We start from the raw sequence: 12,713 nt of genomic DNA, 5'->3' as shown, positions 1-12,713 counted from the left end.
TAAAAGAAAATGATGCACTTACAATTTTTTTTTTTATAATTTTTACATAATTATGTTTTAAATCAAAGATATTAAATAAAATAATTTATAAAAATAACATTACTTTATATAAATATCTTCATTTTAACACATAATTATATAAAAACAATATAAAAAACTATACACTTATCATTCTCTAAGGGAGCTGCTAGAGCTAACGATGATTTCTACTGACTCTGTGATCTTTTTTTTCAAATATTTTTTAAAAGAGTAATATTACTATGCTGCCTATTTTGCTCTTTCATTTTGACCGTTAATGCATTTAATTTTTTTTTTACATTTTTTTACTTACTGATTAAGAAAGTGACTATTGGTGTATTAATATTTTTTATAAATAATTAAAAATACTAAAAAATATATAAATAAAAAAAATTAAAAAAATTAAAAAAAAAATTTTTGCCTAAAACATGCTCAACGGTCATTGCTGCAGCACCCTAACCACACTCTTTTTACAATTCCTGAAATAATTTTTTTTAAAAAATCATTAACTCATTAAAAAGTATTTTCTTAACAAGAAAAAAGTAATTCCGTACAAAATTTTGGTGGATGTGGGAGTTCTTTCTCTAATTCAAATCCCTCTTGATATAACTAACCTCTCGCAAACCAGTAATTTTGGTGCAACCATCGGATTACAATGGAACTGGATCCAAGACTTTCCATTTTGTTTTTTCATATAAAAACGAGGAGGGGACTGTGTGATTAATGGTAGAAGAGAAGGAGTGAGGTGAGGGTGAGGTGAGGGTGACGATGTAGGGTAAGGATGCATGCATATAACAAAGGAAGGAAGGGCATGAAAACGTTGGAACCAAGCGTGCAAAAACAGTGGCAGTTTAATGATGCGAGGGAGACCGAGCCAGCCGTATGATGCCCCCTCCCTCCCCATCTATTCTATTAATTTTAATATTAATATTAGACTTTTAGAGAGAGAGAGAGAGAATAATGAGGGACAGGAAAAGTCGGTTAGATGTCCAAGTCACCAGCCGGCAAACTACCTTGAAATGCCGCTTTCTTGTCCCCCACCCACCCTTTCCACTTCTTCCCACTCTGTTTTTCTCTGTCCCCTCTCCTCTTCCCAAACTCCTTAAATTGCTCTTTACTTACCTGACCTTCATTTCATCATACCCACTCTCCATCCCACTTCTTCTTTCCTTTTTACTCTGATCCCACCAATTTCTTTTTTCTTTTTAAAACAAAATTTGAATTGCTTGATTTGTGAATAATAATTATAATAATATAAGACACAATCATGTATTATATGAGTATCACACACTCTTTTTTTAAAAAAAAAATAGAATTTATTATTAAAAAATTAACTTTTTTATGTGAATATTATATTTATTCACTTAAAAAAATTGAAATTTCAAAAAGCATTCAAAGTAATAGCTCAATAGGAATATAGGCACAAAATATGTAGAAAAGAAGGTAAAATAAATTTATTGTTAATTTGTGTAAATTTTATTTAATTTTTTAATTTTATTTAATGAGATAAAAGAAATAAGTAACACATTGGGAATGATATTATTGGGACTGGCAGATCTTTGAGACAAGAACAAAATCAAAATGGCAGAATTTGAAATTATTATTTCTGCTGCTGCCGGTTTTATGTCTTTGAATGGTTTGATGTTAATGAAACTGACTTTTAAAGAAAGTTATATTAAATTTGAATATTTGATTATTGTACCTTTCCTTTTTGTTATATTTACAGTACGCCCACTTTGACATGATCCCAAAAATATCAGGGCGACAGCATTATATTCTGGACAATCTCAGTCACCGCCTGCTGAAGAAAAAGAAAAGCTGCATAATTACGTAAATATGTATATATATATATATATATTTTTTGTTTTTAAATTTGGTTGCTGATTAAATTGCGTCCCTTGTTTGGATTGCCTAATTTAAGTGTTTATTTGGTTTTAATTTTGAGTCTACGAGAAAAAAATTGAGTGTATTTTTTGTATGCATAATGTATTATGAGTACTATTATATTTGTAAATTATATAAAAATAATCTTATAAATTGTTATGATTTTATTTGATCGGTTAGATCTATTTTATAATAAAAATAACTTTATAATCTGATGAGCCATATCAAGCCACATCAATTTATAAAATTATTTTTGTATAATTCATTTGTGGTTAGAGTATTTAAAGTAGATTTATATTAAAAAAATATTAATTTTTTTTATAACTAAAATAGATTTTCTAATTTGCTTTTTTTTTTTTTACTAAAATATATCGTGAGCATTTTTAGTGTATATTTTTGTCTTCCAATTTGAAAAATCAAAATGGATGTGTTGAGAAAATTAATTGTCTTTAAAACCTACCATTCATTTAAACAAATGAATTGGGACAGCCCCAAATTTGAAGAACAATAAAAAGAAGAAAAAAAAACTATTATTTTACCTTATACATATAAAATGTAAATTATTCAATGATAAAATAATAGATAATGATAGATTTAATACTTTCTATTACTCATTTATTACTTTATAGTGTATTTAAAACTTTTATTTTTTTTATTATTTTCTTTTAAATATTTTTTTTAACATACTTAATCATTAAAAAAAATTAAAAAAATATAATTTTATTAATAATCACTTCCTTAATTATTATATAAAAAAATAATAATAAAATAATAAAATAATAAATAAATGATAAGAGGTATCATTATCCTAAAATAATTAAGGACCATGTATTCTATGTACCGTATGTTTGGGATTTAGGTTTTTATGATTTAGAAAAAAAAAAAAAAAACAATACACTATACGGCTTCGATTGTCCCCTTCAAGTAATCGGGACCGTTGGATAAGATTCCTCTCCTGTATCGCCGCAGCACGAAGCAAAAACCCTTTCCTCATGCAAAATAATAATAAAAACAGGAAATAATAGCGCCAACTTCTTGTTATATTTACTGTTGTGCCCCTGGCTCAATTTTTAATTTCCCAAGCTTCGGGTTTCTCGTTAACACGGCCTAAAGTTTCTGTTGCTTTCTGCATTATGGAAGGTCCTTGATCTCTCTCTCTCTCTCTCTCTGATTTCTCTGCGTTTCGTGCATTTTCTTGCCCATTCCTGAGGTGTTCATCTTCCTCCTCTTCTTTGTCCGATCCACGAAAGAGAAGCTCAGGTACGTTATTTGAGTCTTCATTTTCCGTTTTTTATTCCTAATTTGTTTTAGTCGATGATATGCTCGATGCTGAGCTTCGTTTAGCTTGAAACCAGGGTCTGTTCTCTTGGTTGATTCCCTTCTGTAAATTTCAGACGTCTCTGTCCTTTTTTTCAAGAAATATACTGAGGTTGGAACCCTCTTTTTTGAAAATATTTTTTTTGTTCGTTTTAATTTTATTTATGTCTCTATTTTAGGCTAGCCTTCGGAGTAGTCATCTGTCGTCGGCCCCCACTTTTCCTTCCCTCTTTGTAGATCTCCTGAGTAACATTCAATTCTTTTTGGGTGTCTCAACTGTATTCACTTTTTTCTGGAGTCTGGTTGGTTGCTGTGAAAACTTAACACATTAAAAGGGCAAAGAAAAAATCAAACTGCATACTGTCTGACTTCCTAAATTACTTTGAAACATAAAGCTCAGCTCATTCAGATGAGTGCGCAGTTTCATTTGATATTATTTTGATTTTTCGGTGATTATCTTCTGATCTCATAATTTTTCTGTGATGTTTATTTGTTGGAGCCTATTTGTTGTCCTGCTTCTCAACCTTCATGTTGGCGGAGAATTAAATTATTTCGATTGGCGCATTTTTGTTTTATTACAATTTTTTACTTGCTGGTTGTAGTCAGGCCGGAAATGGGTTTTTGGACTAAGGTCATTCTGTTCCTTTATTTCCTTTTCTTTTTGTAAAATTTTCTTATTAGCTATTTCAAGTTTGTTTCTTATTGATGGTTCATGTTCTGGTACTTTATGTTAAAGATGTAATTAAAAAATTAAATTTACCTCATTCCATGGCCGAAAGCTCTTTCGGGACAACCAGCGATTTCACACTATATCATTTCTTTTGTATGTTATGTTGATTAGTGATTACTATGTTAAATACAACTTTCACATCTAAGTTACCGGTGATTTTACACTATTCACCTCAAACCATCCAAACCGACACAATACAACCGCCAACTACCGACTGTAAAATATTCTATATTAAGATCTGATAGTCAACGTGCATTGCCTCACTTATTTTTTGCTATCTTAAGTCAAATTTGGACGGGGGTTACTATTTGGCAATTCCTGGTCTTGAACGTGTAATATGTCAATTTTTGTATATTGGGGCATAAAGTATAAAACCTTCTTAGTTTATGAGTGATGTGTATGTAACCCTTTACTATTCACAAGAGTGAAAGTTGCAAAGAAGTAATTTGATTGCTATGGCCCACTGTTCGATCTTATTTGTATTTTAATGTATCACAAACTTTTGGGAAGAACTTTAGGGATGTCCTCGTTCAAATTCTCAATCGTTATGCAGAAGATTCAAGTTTCAGTTCTTTAATTATTTTCTTCTTTTATAATATTATCAGATTTTCAATTTTTGGTTTAAAACGTATTATTTTGGGGAGTATATATGTTCATTTAATAAGGAAAATTTTCTTTCTAAACAGTAAAAAATATTGGTGTTTCATGTCGCCTCCCCTGCTGAGAGCTGTGGAAGGAGAGCAGAGCGATGTCTCTCTAGTGGCTTCTTCACCTACTGTGGACTCTATCTCCCAAAATGGTTCAGGTTTAAAAGAACGCAATTACATGGGTTTGTCAGACTGTTCTTCAGTTGATAGCTCTGCAGTCTCAAGCTTGTCAGAAGAGAAAAACAACAATCTGAACTTGAAGGCAACGGAATTGAGGCTTGGTCTTCCTGGATCCCAATCACCCGAACGAAGCTTGCTGAACACAGGGAAGCTTGATGAGAAGTCACTGTTTCCTTTACTTCCTTCAAAGGAAGGAATCTGCTCATCAATTCAGAAGAATGTTGTTTCGGGCAACAAGCGAGGCTTCTCTGACACCATGGATGGGTTCTCAGAGGTGAAAAATTCTGTGTATACTGCTGGAAATTGGATGTTTAATGCGGCTTCTGAGTCGGAATCTCCACAATCTGTGGAGCAAGGGAAGTTTCCTGGTAATTCTGGGATGAATGTAGTACTATCATCCAGGCCTTCTGGGGCTCAGTCCTCCATAATGAAGGAGTTTCCCGGAAATCTTTTGCAGGAACATCATCGTGCTACAATTGGAACTAGCCACGACCATAAGACTGTTTCAAACAACAACAGCAGTGCTCCCGCTCCTAAGTAAGTGAAGGATCTATGAATAAGGTCCTTAATTTCTTGTTGTATCAGAGAATGGTATTATAATTGAGGATGTTTTGGTTTCTTTTCATAGTTGATCTCAAATTTCTACCCATTACAGGGCTCAGGTTGTTGGTTGGCCTCCAATAAGATCATTTAGGAAGAATTCATTGGCCACCACTTCAAAGAACAATGATGAAGTTGATGGAAAACCAGGCCCCGGTGTTCTTTTTGTGAAGGTCAGCATGGATGGGGCTCCCTATCAGAGGAAGGTAGATCTGAGATTATATGCTGCATATCAAGAACTGTCAACTGCTCTTGAGAAGATGTTCAGTTGTTTCACTATAGGTGAGATATTTTTTTAGCTTTGTTGCAATGGCAATGTACAACAGAAAAGAAAAATAGCAAAAAAACTTAAGATTGGTGGATTGTGATTCTTAATATTGTTCAGATGTGGAGTACGTTAATTTTTTCCCTTGGGTTCGGTTATTAGTATTTATTGTGACATCAGGTCAGTGTGGATCCCGAGGAGCACCAGGAAAGGAAATGATGAGCGAGAGTAAATTAAGGGATCTGCTACATGGATCAGAATATGTGCTTACATATGAGGATAAAGATGGTGACTGGATGCTTGTAGGGGATGTACCGTGGGAGTAAGTATTGATCCCTATATTCTCTTTTCATTTGTCTTATGCTTCTTTCGTTACTTACACTTGTTTCTTAGTGAATAGTAGTTAATCATAAATGATCTGCATGCTCATTGCGATTTTTCTGTAGAACTAAAGATCTATGCTCAAACTGAAATGTGTTGTATGATATTCCTTTGCCTTTTCCATGCAATACAGGTAAATTTGAATGACTTCAACATTAAATATTTGCAAGTTTTTCTATGAGGGTACTATAGCCAGTGGTGGAACCACATTGTGATATCCCATATGATATGGATAAGGGTAGGTGGTGTATGAGATCCCACATTGCTTGGAAATGAGAAGTTATTGCTCTTTATATGGTTCTAATGGGGCTCCAATTGTATAATTGACTAGTTCTTTTGGAGTATAGGTCATGTGGTTTGGGCCTTCCATTGAGGCGTTACAAATGGTATCAAAGTCTATCTCAACCAGTAATGTGGGACTTGAGCCATGCCACCTATAATGGACAGGCCCGACGGGGATGTCGGGAATTTAAGGGGGGTAGATTGTGATACCCCATATGATATGGATAAAAGTAGGTAGTGTATGAGATCCCACATTACTGGGGAAGGAGAAGTTCTTGTTTTTTATAAGGTTCCAATAGAGCTCTAATTGTATCATTGACTAGTCTTTTTGGAATATAGGCCATGTGGTTTGGGCCTTCCATTGGGGCGTTACACACATGGAGAACAATGGGGCCATGCCATCCCACCCAAAGGTTGATTAGTCCTTTACCGTGTGTGTGTGTTTTGGGGGTGGGGGTGGTTTCCAAGAGGCTGAGCTTATGGCTTCCTAAATCCCAAGTGGAGAGAATTTAATTGAGATTTCAGTTAAAGCATTTTGAAATTGATATATCAATCATGGAGAATTATGAAATTTTTGTTCAATGGATGAATCGTGTCAAGGATTAGTAGAGAAAGAAAAGCCAAAGGGGCTTTCCATCTATTAATATATTTGGTTGGTTTGTCTTGTGAGACTCTATTCAACTAGTGACAATGAGCAATTAAACTGTGAAAATTTAAAGCAAGGCTCTGCAACAATATGGCGATTGGTGGCTGGGTTTCTTATAGATAATTTTGTTGGTCATGATTAAAGGGAAATTGCCAAGAAATTCATTTCGAATTCTATTCCTGATGATTGTAGTTTAGCAGAAAAGTTATGTTGCAATTCTCGGGAAATATACTGGCTTTTATAATTTTGTTTCTTTTTGTACCTACATGATGATGGACAAAAGATTGGTGGAGATATCTTATTTTTGTCAATATCTGCACATATTTGGCAGGTTTGATATATGTACTTTTATTAGACATCTATTGGTTTAAAAGACTTGCATCTTAAACTATGTTTACATTTTTTTGGTACTATTATATGTAGCTAAAATACTTGGTATGCAGATGAAGAAATAAAATCTTGGCCCTTCCAAAAATTAAATCATCGCTTTGCTGTGAACTTCTGAGCTAATATTTGGTTTAGCTTAGATTCAACGTTCTGGAAGTTACTAATTCACCATTTGGTGCCTAAGTCTCATTCATGATGGTGGCCATATATAGTTTCTGAGGATTTTCTTGACATGAAACTTAAGACCACGCACGATCCTTCCAAAAAGAATAGAAATAATATAAATTAATATACTTCTTGGATTATTTTTGCTAGAAACAAAGAAAAGTTACAAAATAGTATTATATTTCAGTCATGATATCAACTTCAACCCCCTGCTTTATGTGAATACTGTTATTCAATTATGCAGTTTCCATAAGCGGTGATCAGATTTGAAGAACTTAGTATAGACCAGTGAATTATGTAGTAACTGTCTGCGTTGTCATGCATACCAGAATGTACTTGTAGTTCAATTACTTGTTTTTTCTTACTTTATTTAAACAAACTGGTGAACGGAAAATCTTATTGCCTGTGAATGTTTATTGTGAAATAACGTGAAAGTCCAAGACCAACAAGTGGTGTTTCTTGGATGAATTAGAATGCACAAACCTTTGAGGTTGATAATTATTTCATTTCAAATACATTGTTTGTATGTAGTTTGATCATTACAATCTTAATCTAAGCTTCTTGTTCTACTCATATCTTGCTCAGTTTGCTCTGTAACTTTTTCATTGAGCTGTTTCCACTCCACACGTTCGAACTATTGCATGGGATGACTTGTCCTAAATTAGATTTCTGTTACATGAAAACAAATAGATATTAATCATTGTATGGACCGACCGCACATTTAATATGGATGAGCTGATTTTTTGTGTCACCATATTCTTAGTGGCTGCAACTTGTTATCTTACAGGATGTTTATTGACTCGTGCAAGAGGCTGAAAATCATGAAGGGCTCTGATGCCATTGGCTTAGGTATGTATATTTTATGAATCCACACTTGTATGGATGATATTGGTTCTCATTGCCCAATGTTATCACGTGTAGCTGTTGGCTTGGATGAAGACCAGTCAACTGAAACCTGTATTCCGTTGTACTTTTTTTTTTGTGGGATTGAGAAAGGGGGGGGGGGGGGGGGTTAGCAATAAGAAGAAAGGTCAACATCAGAGAAAGAGTTGGAAAAGAGATGGGGATTTTGATAAAAATCCTCCAAATTTGGTGATTGGATGATTTGTAAATTCCAATTACAGTTGAGGTGACAATGGCACGCTAATGGAGGATTTGCGTCTGATAATACTGCCTGGGGATTGAAAGCTGAAAACCGGAGTGACTACCTTGGGATTGGTGTCATTATCTGCAATGAAAATGGTTCTGAATATAAAACTAAGAACCGTTTTTAGTCAGATGGTCCAAAATATGACTTCATGGCTTCTACATCAATACTCTTCTTTGATCAGCTCATCAATTTGAGGAATCTGCACCATGAACGGTGTGGCAATGAACATAGGTAAAATTAGTGAGAATTGAATCCTGGTGTTTGTAGGCATACTTGCAAAATAGTCATTGTTTAATAGTGAGATATGGCCTGGGCTTTCAATGGTTTGGTTCAGGTAACTCTTGCATTTTTACATACAAAATATAGGACTGCTTCAAATTGGTAGTCTTATTTTATGTGAGTGGTATGTAGTTCCCAGTTATGTATTTGACTTGATATGCCCCATAAGTTTACACCAATGAGATTACAGATTTTAAATTGCAATAGATGCCTGTCATAGTGCTCTGAAGTTTGTATGTTTGTTTGTTTTGTAGCTCCCAGGGCCGTGGAGAAATCCACTAATAGGATCTAGCTAATCTCTGAGACTCTCGACTGTGATGTGGTCACCAAATTAAAGGCTTGAATTTGAAGCGGGTGAGGAAGGTGGAGGAAGCCATTGAATATGAAGGAACAGGAGAGGACAGGATGGCTGCGCCGGATGGGAGGTCATGTTCAAATCTTCATCTTGTCTCTGGAGTATCTATGTTTTGATATCTTCAAAAAAGTTTGCTTGTCTGTCAAAGTCGGATCGTTTAAATGCTGGTAAAGCTGTTGGGAAAAAAAAAAAATTGATATTGGAGTTCATAATCCTTATAAAACCTATTTATTTTATGTGTTCTGTATGAGATGGATGTGTTGGATCAAAGACCACTTGGATGGTATGCAGCTGCTGTTTCTTATTGGCTGCCAAAGTGCTGTGATGGTTTGATATTAACCTCTATTTTGATCAGATGTTACTACTAGTTACTATTTTACAGCCTCCCTCTCCCTTTATTAAAAATGTTTCATCCCTTCTATGTACCCAAACAAATCCACAATTCACATGCCTCTAACGAGTCGTTGAGAGTCGAGTCGAGACGAATCGGAGACTACCCAAATATTTGTAAAATTTGATTGTTCCGGCTCTTTCATTCTTAATCGGTTCAAAATTCTTCTACAAATTGAAGCTTCAGGAATACGTTGTTTTAATGTTTTGCATGCGAAATGGAAAATGGCTTGTTGTAGAGGCCCAGATATGATTTTATATGCAGGAATTGGGTTTAGACAGGTCGCGTGTTCAACCCGTTGTCTTATGCCACTTTAGCTATTCTTTAGTCTGATTAGCATGTGCTTACAGTCAGCATCCTCTCTCGTCTCTCGCACGAGGAGAGGTTTTCTTTCCTATCCTCGTATAGGGATTTAGCAAACTATGTTTTGCCAATTCTTTATGTTTTGATAGTCCAACTGTTGACAAACCATCACTATAACAGGGAAGCTTACAAAAAAATGTTGAAGAAAATATGGCGTCCAGTGAAGTCATTCAAGATTTGGATTCAAAATTTACTATGAAGTCGTTAAAAGATTCAAGATTTGGATTCAAAATTTAATATTGCTGAATTTGAAGATGTTAGAGATAAAGAGAAGGTCATTCAGAAAGGTCTGTGGTCATTTGATAAACAATTGGTATGAGTAAAGAATTTTGATGGATCTCAATAGGGGTGTAAAAATTAATTGGGAAACTCGTTCAGTTTGGGACCCGTTCCCTTAGTTCCAAAACGGGCTGGAACCCATCAGGTTCCGGTTCTTTACTTTTTAGGACTGGTTCACTATATTATATATTTTAAATTAATCTTTTTAAATATTATATATAATTTATATTATTATTAATATAAATTATAATTATATATAAGATAATGTTATTATAATTTATAATATAAAATTTTAATCTTAAACATGAAAATTTATCTGAGTATATGCTTTAAACATAAAATATATAGTTAATAACATTTTATGGCCTAATAAATTTTTAACATATTTATTTTGATACCTACATAATACATTAGTAATATTAATATACATTAGTATATTAATTACATTTCACTTTAGTTAATTACTATATATTAGTATACTAATGTATATTAGTATATTAATTACATTTTATACCCTAATACTAATACAATTAAAATAAAAAAATTAGATCGAACCGGTAAAATCGGAGATACCGGTTTAGGAGGGTAACTGGTGCGAAATCGATTTTTGAAAATGCAAAATCGGTACATATCGATTTGGTCTTAAATTTTGTCCAAAACCTAATCGAATCGGACCTGTTATACTCCTACATCTCAACAAGTTCATCATATACAATTGACGGAGGCCTCTTTCTGAATTATGATTCATGATTTACCACTAATGGCTTGAAATGAGTACATTGGTAAACTAATTGGCAGTGTAATTGGAAGAGTTGAGGAAGTGGATCTTGTTAAAGGGAGATGGCCTGGGGCGAATTCATGAGATTTCGAGTGTGCATGGATATCACCAAACCATTGCTGAAGGGGAAGAAATTATTTATTGGATCCAGTGTACCATATTAGGTTCGATTTTCTTATGAAAGATTGTCGGATTTTTGTTATGGTTGTGGTAAACTAGAACATGGTTATCGGGACTGTGAACACGCTCTAAAGTTTGTCGAAAAGGATGGAAATTTTTCATACGGTCAATGGCAACGTGGTGGAGGTTGAGGGCGTAGAATTGGAGAGAATATGAGCGGAGTTACAACAAATAGTCGCTGGAGGGGGACGTATATCAAACAACTGGTGGCAAGTCGATTACAACGACTAATTAGGAGAATGTTATTGATGATTCACATCCAACAATAACCATATACCAGGTGCGAATAACGGAGGAGATAAAAGGGGGGGACGTGATAATGGGCAGATAGCAGTTATGGGAGATTCCTTATGGAAATCACAGGAATTACGGAATGATAAGGAAGTTCAAAAGGAGGTTGAAGATGAGGAGCTGGAAGTCATGATGGGCCAACGTAGCAATGATGAGGTTAAGGGCCAGGTGGATGTGAGCTAGGTAGAAGGGAAGTGGAATGAAGGCTGACATGATAAAAGTGTAGTAGGCCAACGTAAATGGAAATGGCAATTGAAGTCTATTTTTTCAAGTCCATCAAAAGAGAAAGTGGGTGTTGGTGTAGAGAAGAGGAAATTTTCGATAACAGAGGAAAAAGGGAAAGCACTGTTCGGGAGGAGACAGAAACATATTGTAACTGATGGAAGTCAAGAGGAAGGCCTTTTTAAGGTGCAGATTAAGTTCTCGGCAGAGGCTGGATTCTAGCCCTGCCGATAGCCATGAAAATCCTTTGTTGGAATTCTAGTGAGCTTGGAAACCCACAAGGAATTCGAGCCCTTCACGACGTGATCAAGAAGGAAGATCCTGACTTAGTGTTCCTCCAGGAGAAGAATTTGAGGGCATGAGCTATGGAAAATTATAAACATAGTATTGGTTTTGTTAATTGTATTTTAGTTGATTGTGTTGGGAGAAGTGGAGGTTTAGCTTTGTTATGGTAGAAGGAGATAAATTTATCTGTTAAATCTTTCTCTAGATTTCATATTGACGTTGTGATTAGATATGGTTTTCCTAATGAATGGTTTTTTACAGGAATTTATGGGAACCCTGATATTGCATGTAGAGTTCAAACATGAAATTTGATTAGATTCTTAAATTGGGGGGAAAGGTTTCCTTGGTTGTATGTGGGGATTTCCATGAGATTCTTGATCTATTAGAAAAAAGAGGTGGAAGACCAAGACCTGAGAAACAAATGGTGAAATTTAGAGAAGTGTTACAAGATTGCTTTTTGCGAGATATGGGCTATTGAGGTCCTAAATTTACATTGAGTAACGGGAGAGATGGTAATGGGGGAATTAGTGAAAGGCTTGACAGATTCTTAAGGAATTACCAATTGCACCAATTATTTCCATAGGCTGTGGTGACACATGGGGTTGCAGCACATTCAGACCATTTACCAATATGGTTTG

The 12,713-nt window shown here is 34.5% G+C and overlaps 1 protein-coding gene across 3 annotated transcripts; it reads left to right on the top strand.

Annotated features, from left to right (window-relative positions):
- The first annotated feature begins 2,979 nt into the window (after positions 1–2,979).
- On the top strand, positions 2,980–9,602 carry LOC121259813 (auxin-responsive protein IAA9-like). Of its 3 annotated transcripts, none has more exons than XM_041161578.1 (6): positions 2,980–3,162; positions 4,636–5,313; positions 5,432–5,658; positions 5,822–5,963; positions 8,290–8,351; positions 9,186–9,602. In XM_041161578.1, the coding sequence occupies exons 2-6, from the start codon at positions 4,655–4,657 to the stop codon at positions 9,221–9,223; spliced, it is 1,128 nt and encodes a 375-aa protein (XP_041017512.1). In that variant the 5' UTR covers positions 2,980–3,162; positions 4,636–4,654; the 3' UTR covers positions 9,224–9,602. The 3 variants fall into 3 exon arrangements, with proteins under 3 accessions (XP_041017512.1, XP_041017514.1, XP_041017513.1); XM_041161579.1 differs by lacking the exon at positions 2,980–3,162 and adding an exon at positions 3,582–3,668; XM_041161580.1 differs by lacking the exons at positions 8,290–8,351; positions 9,186–9,602 and having other exon boundaries at positions 2,990–3,162; positions 5,822–5,967.
- Positions 9,603–12,713: the final 3,111 nt, after the last annotated feature.

Source organism: Juglans microcarpa x Juglans regia, chromosome 4D, assembly GCF_004785595.1.
Source record: "Juglans microcarpa x Juglans regia isolate MS1-56 chromosome 4D, Jm3101_v1.0, whole genome shotgun sequence".
Classification (NCBI taxonomy): Eukaryota; Viridiplantae; Streptophyta; class Magnoliopsida; order Fagales; family Juglandaceae; genus Juglans; species Juglans microcarpa x Juglans regia.
Note: the sequence above shows the minus strand (reverse complement) of the source record. Positions and strands in the feature narration are given on the sequence as shown.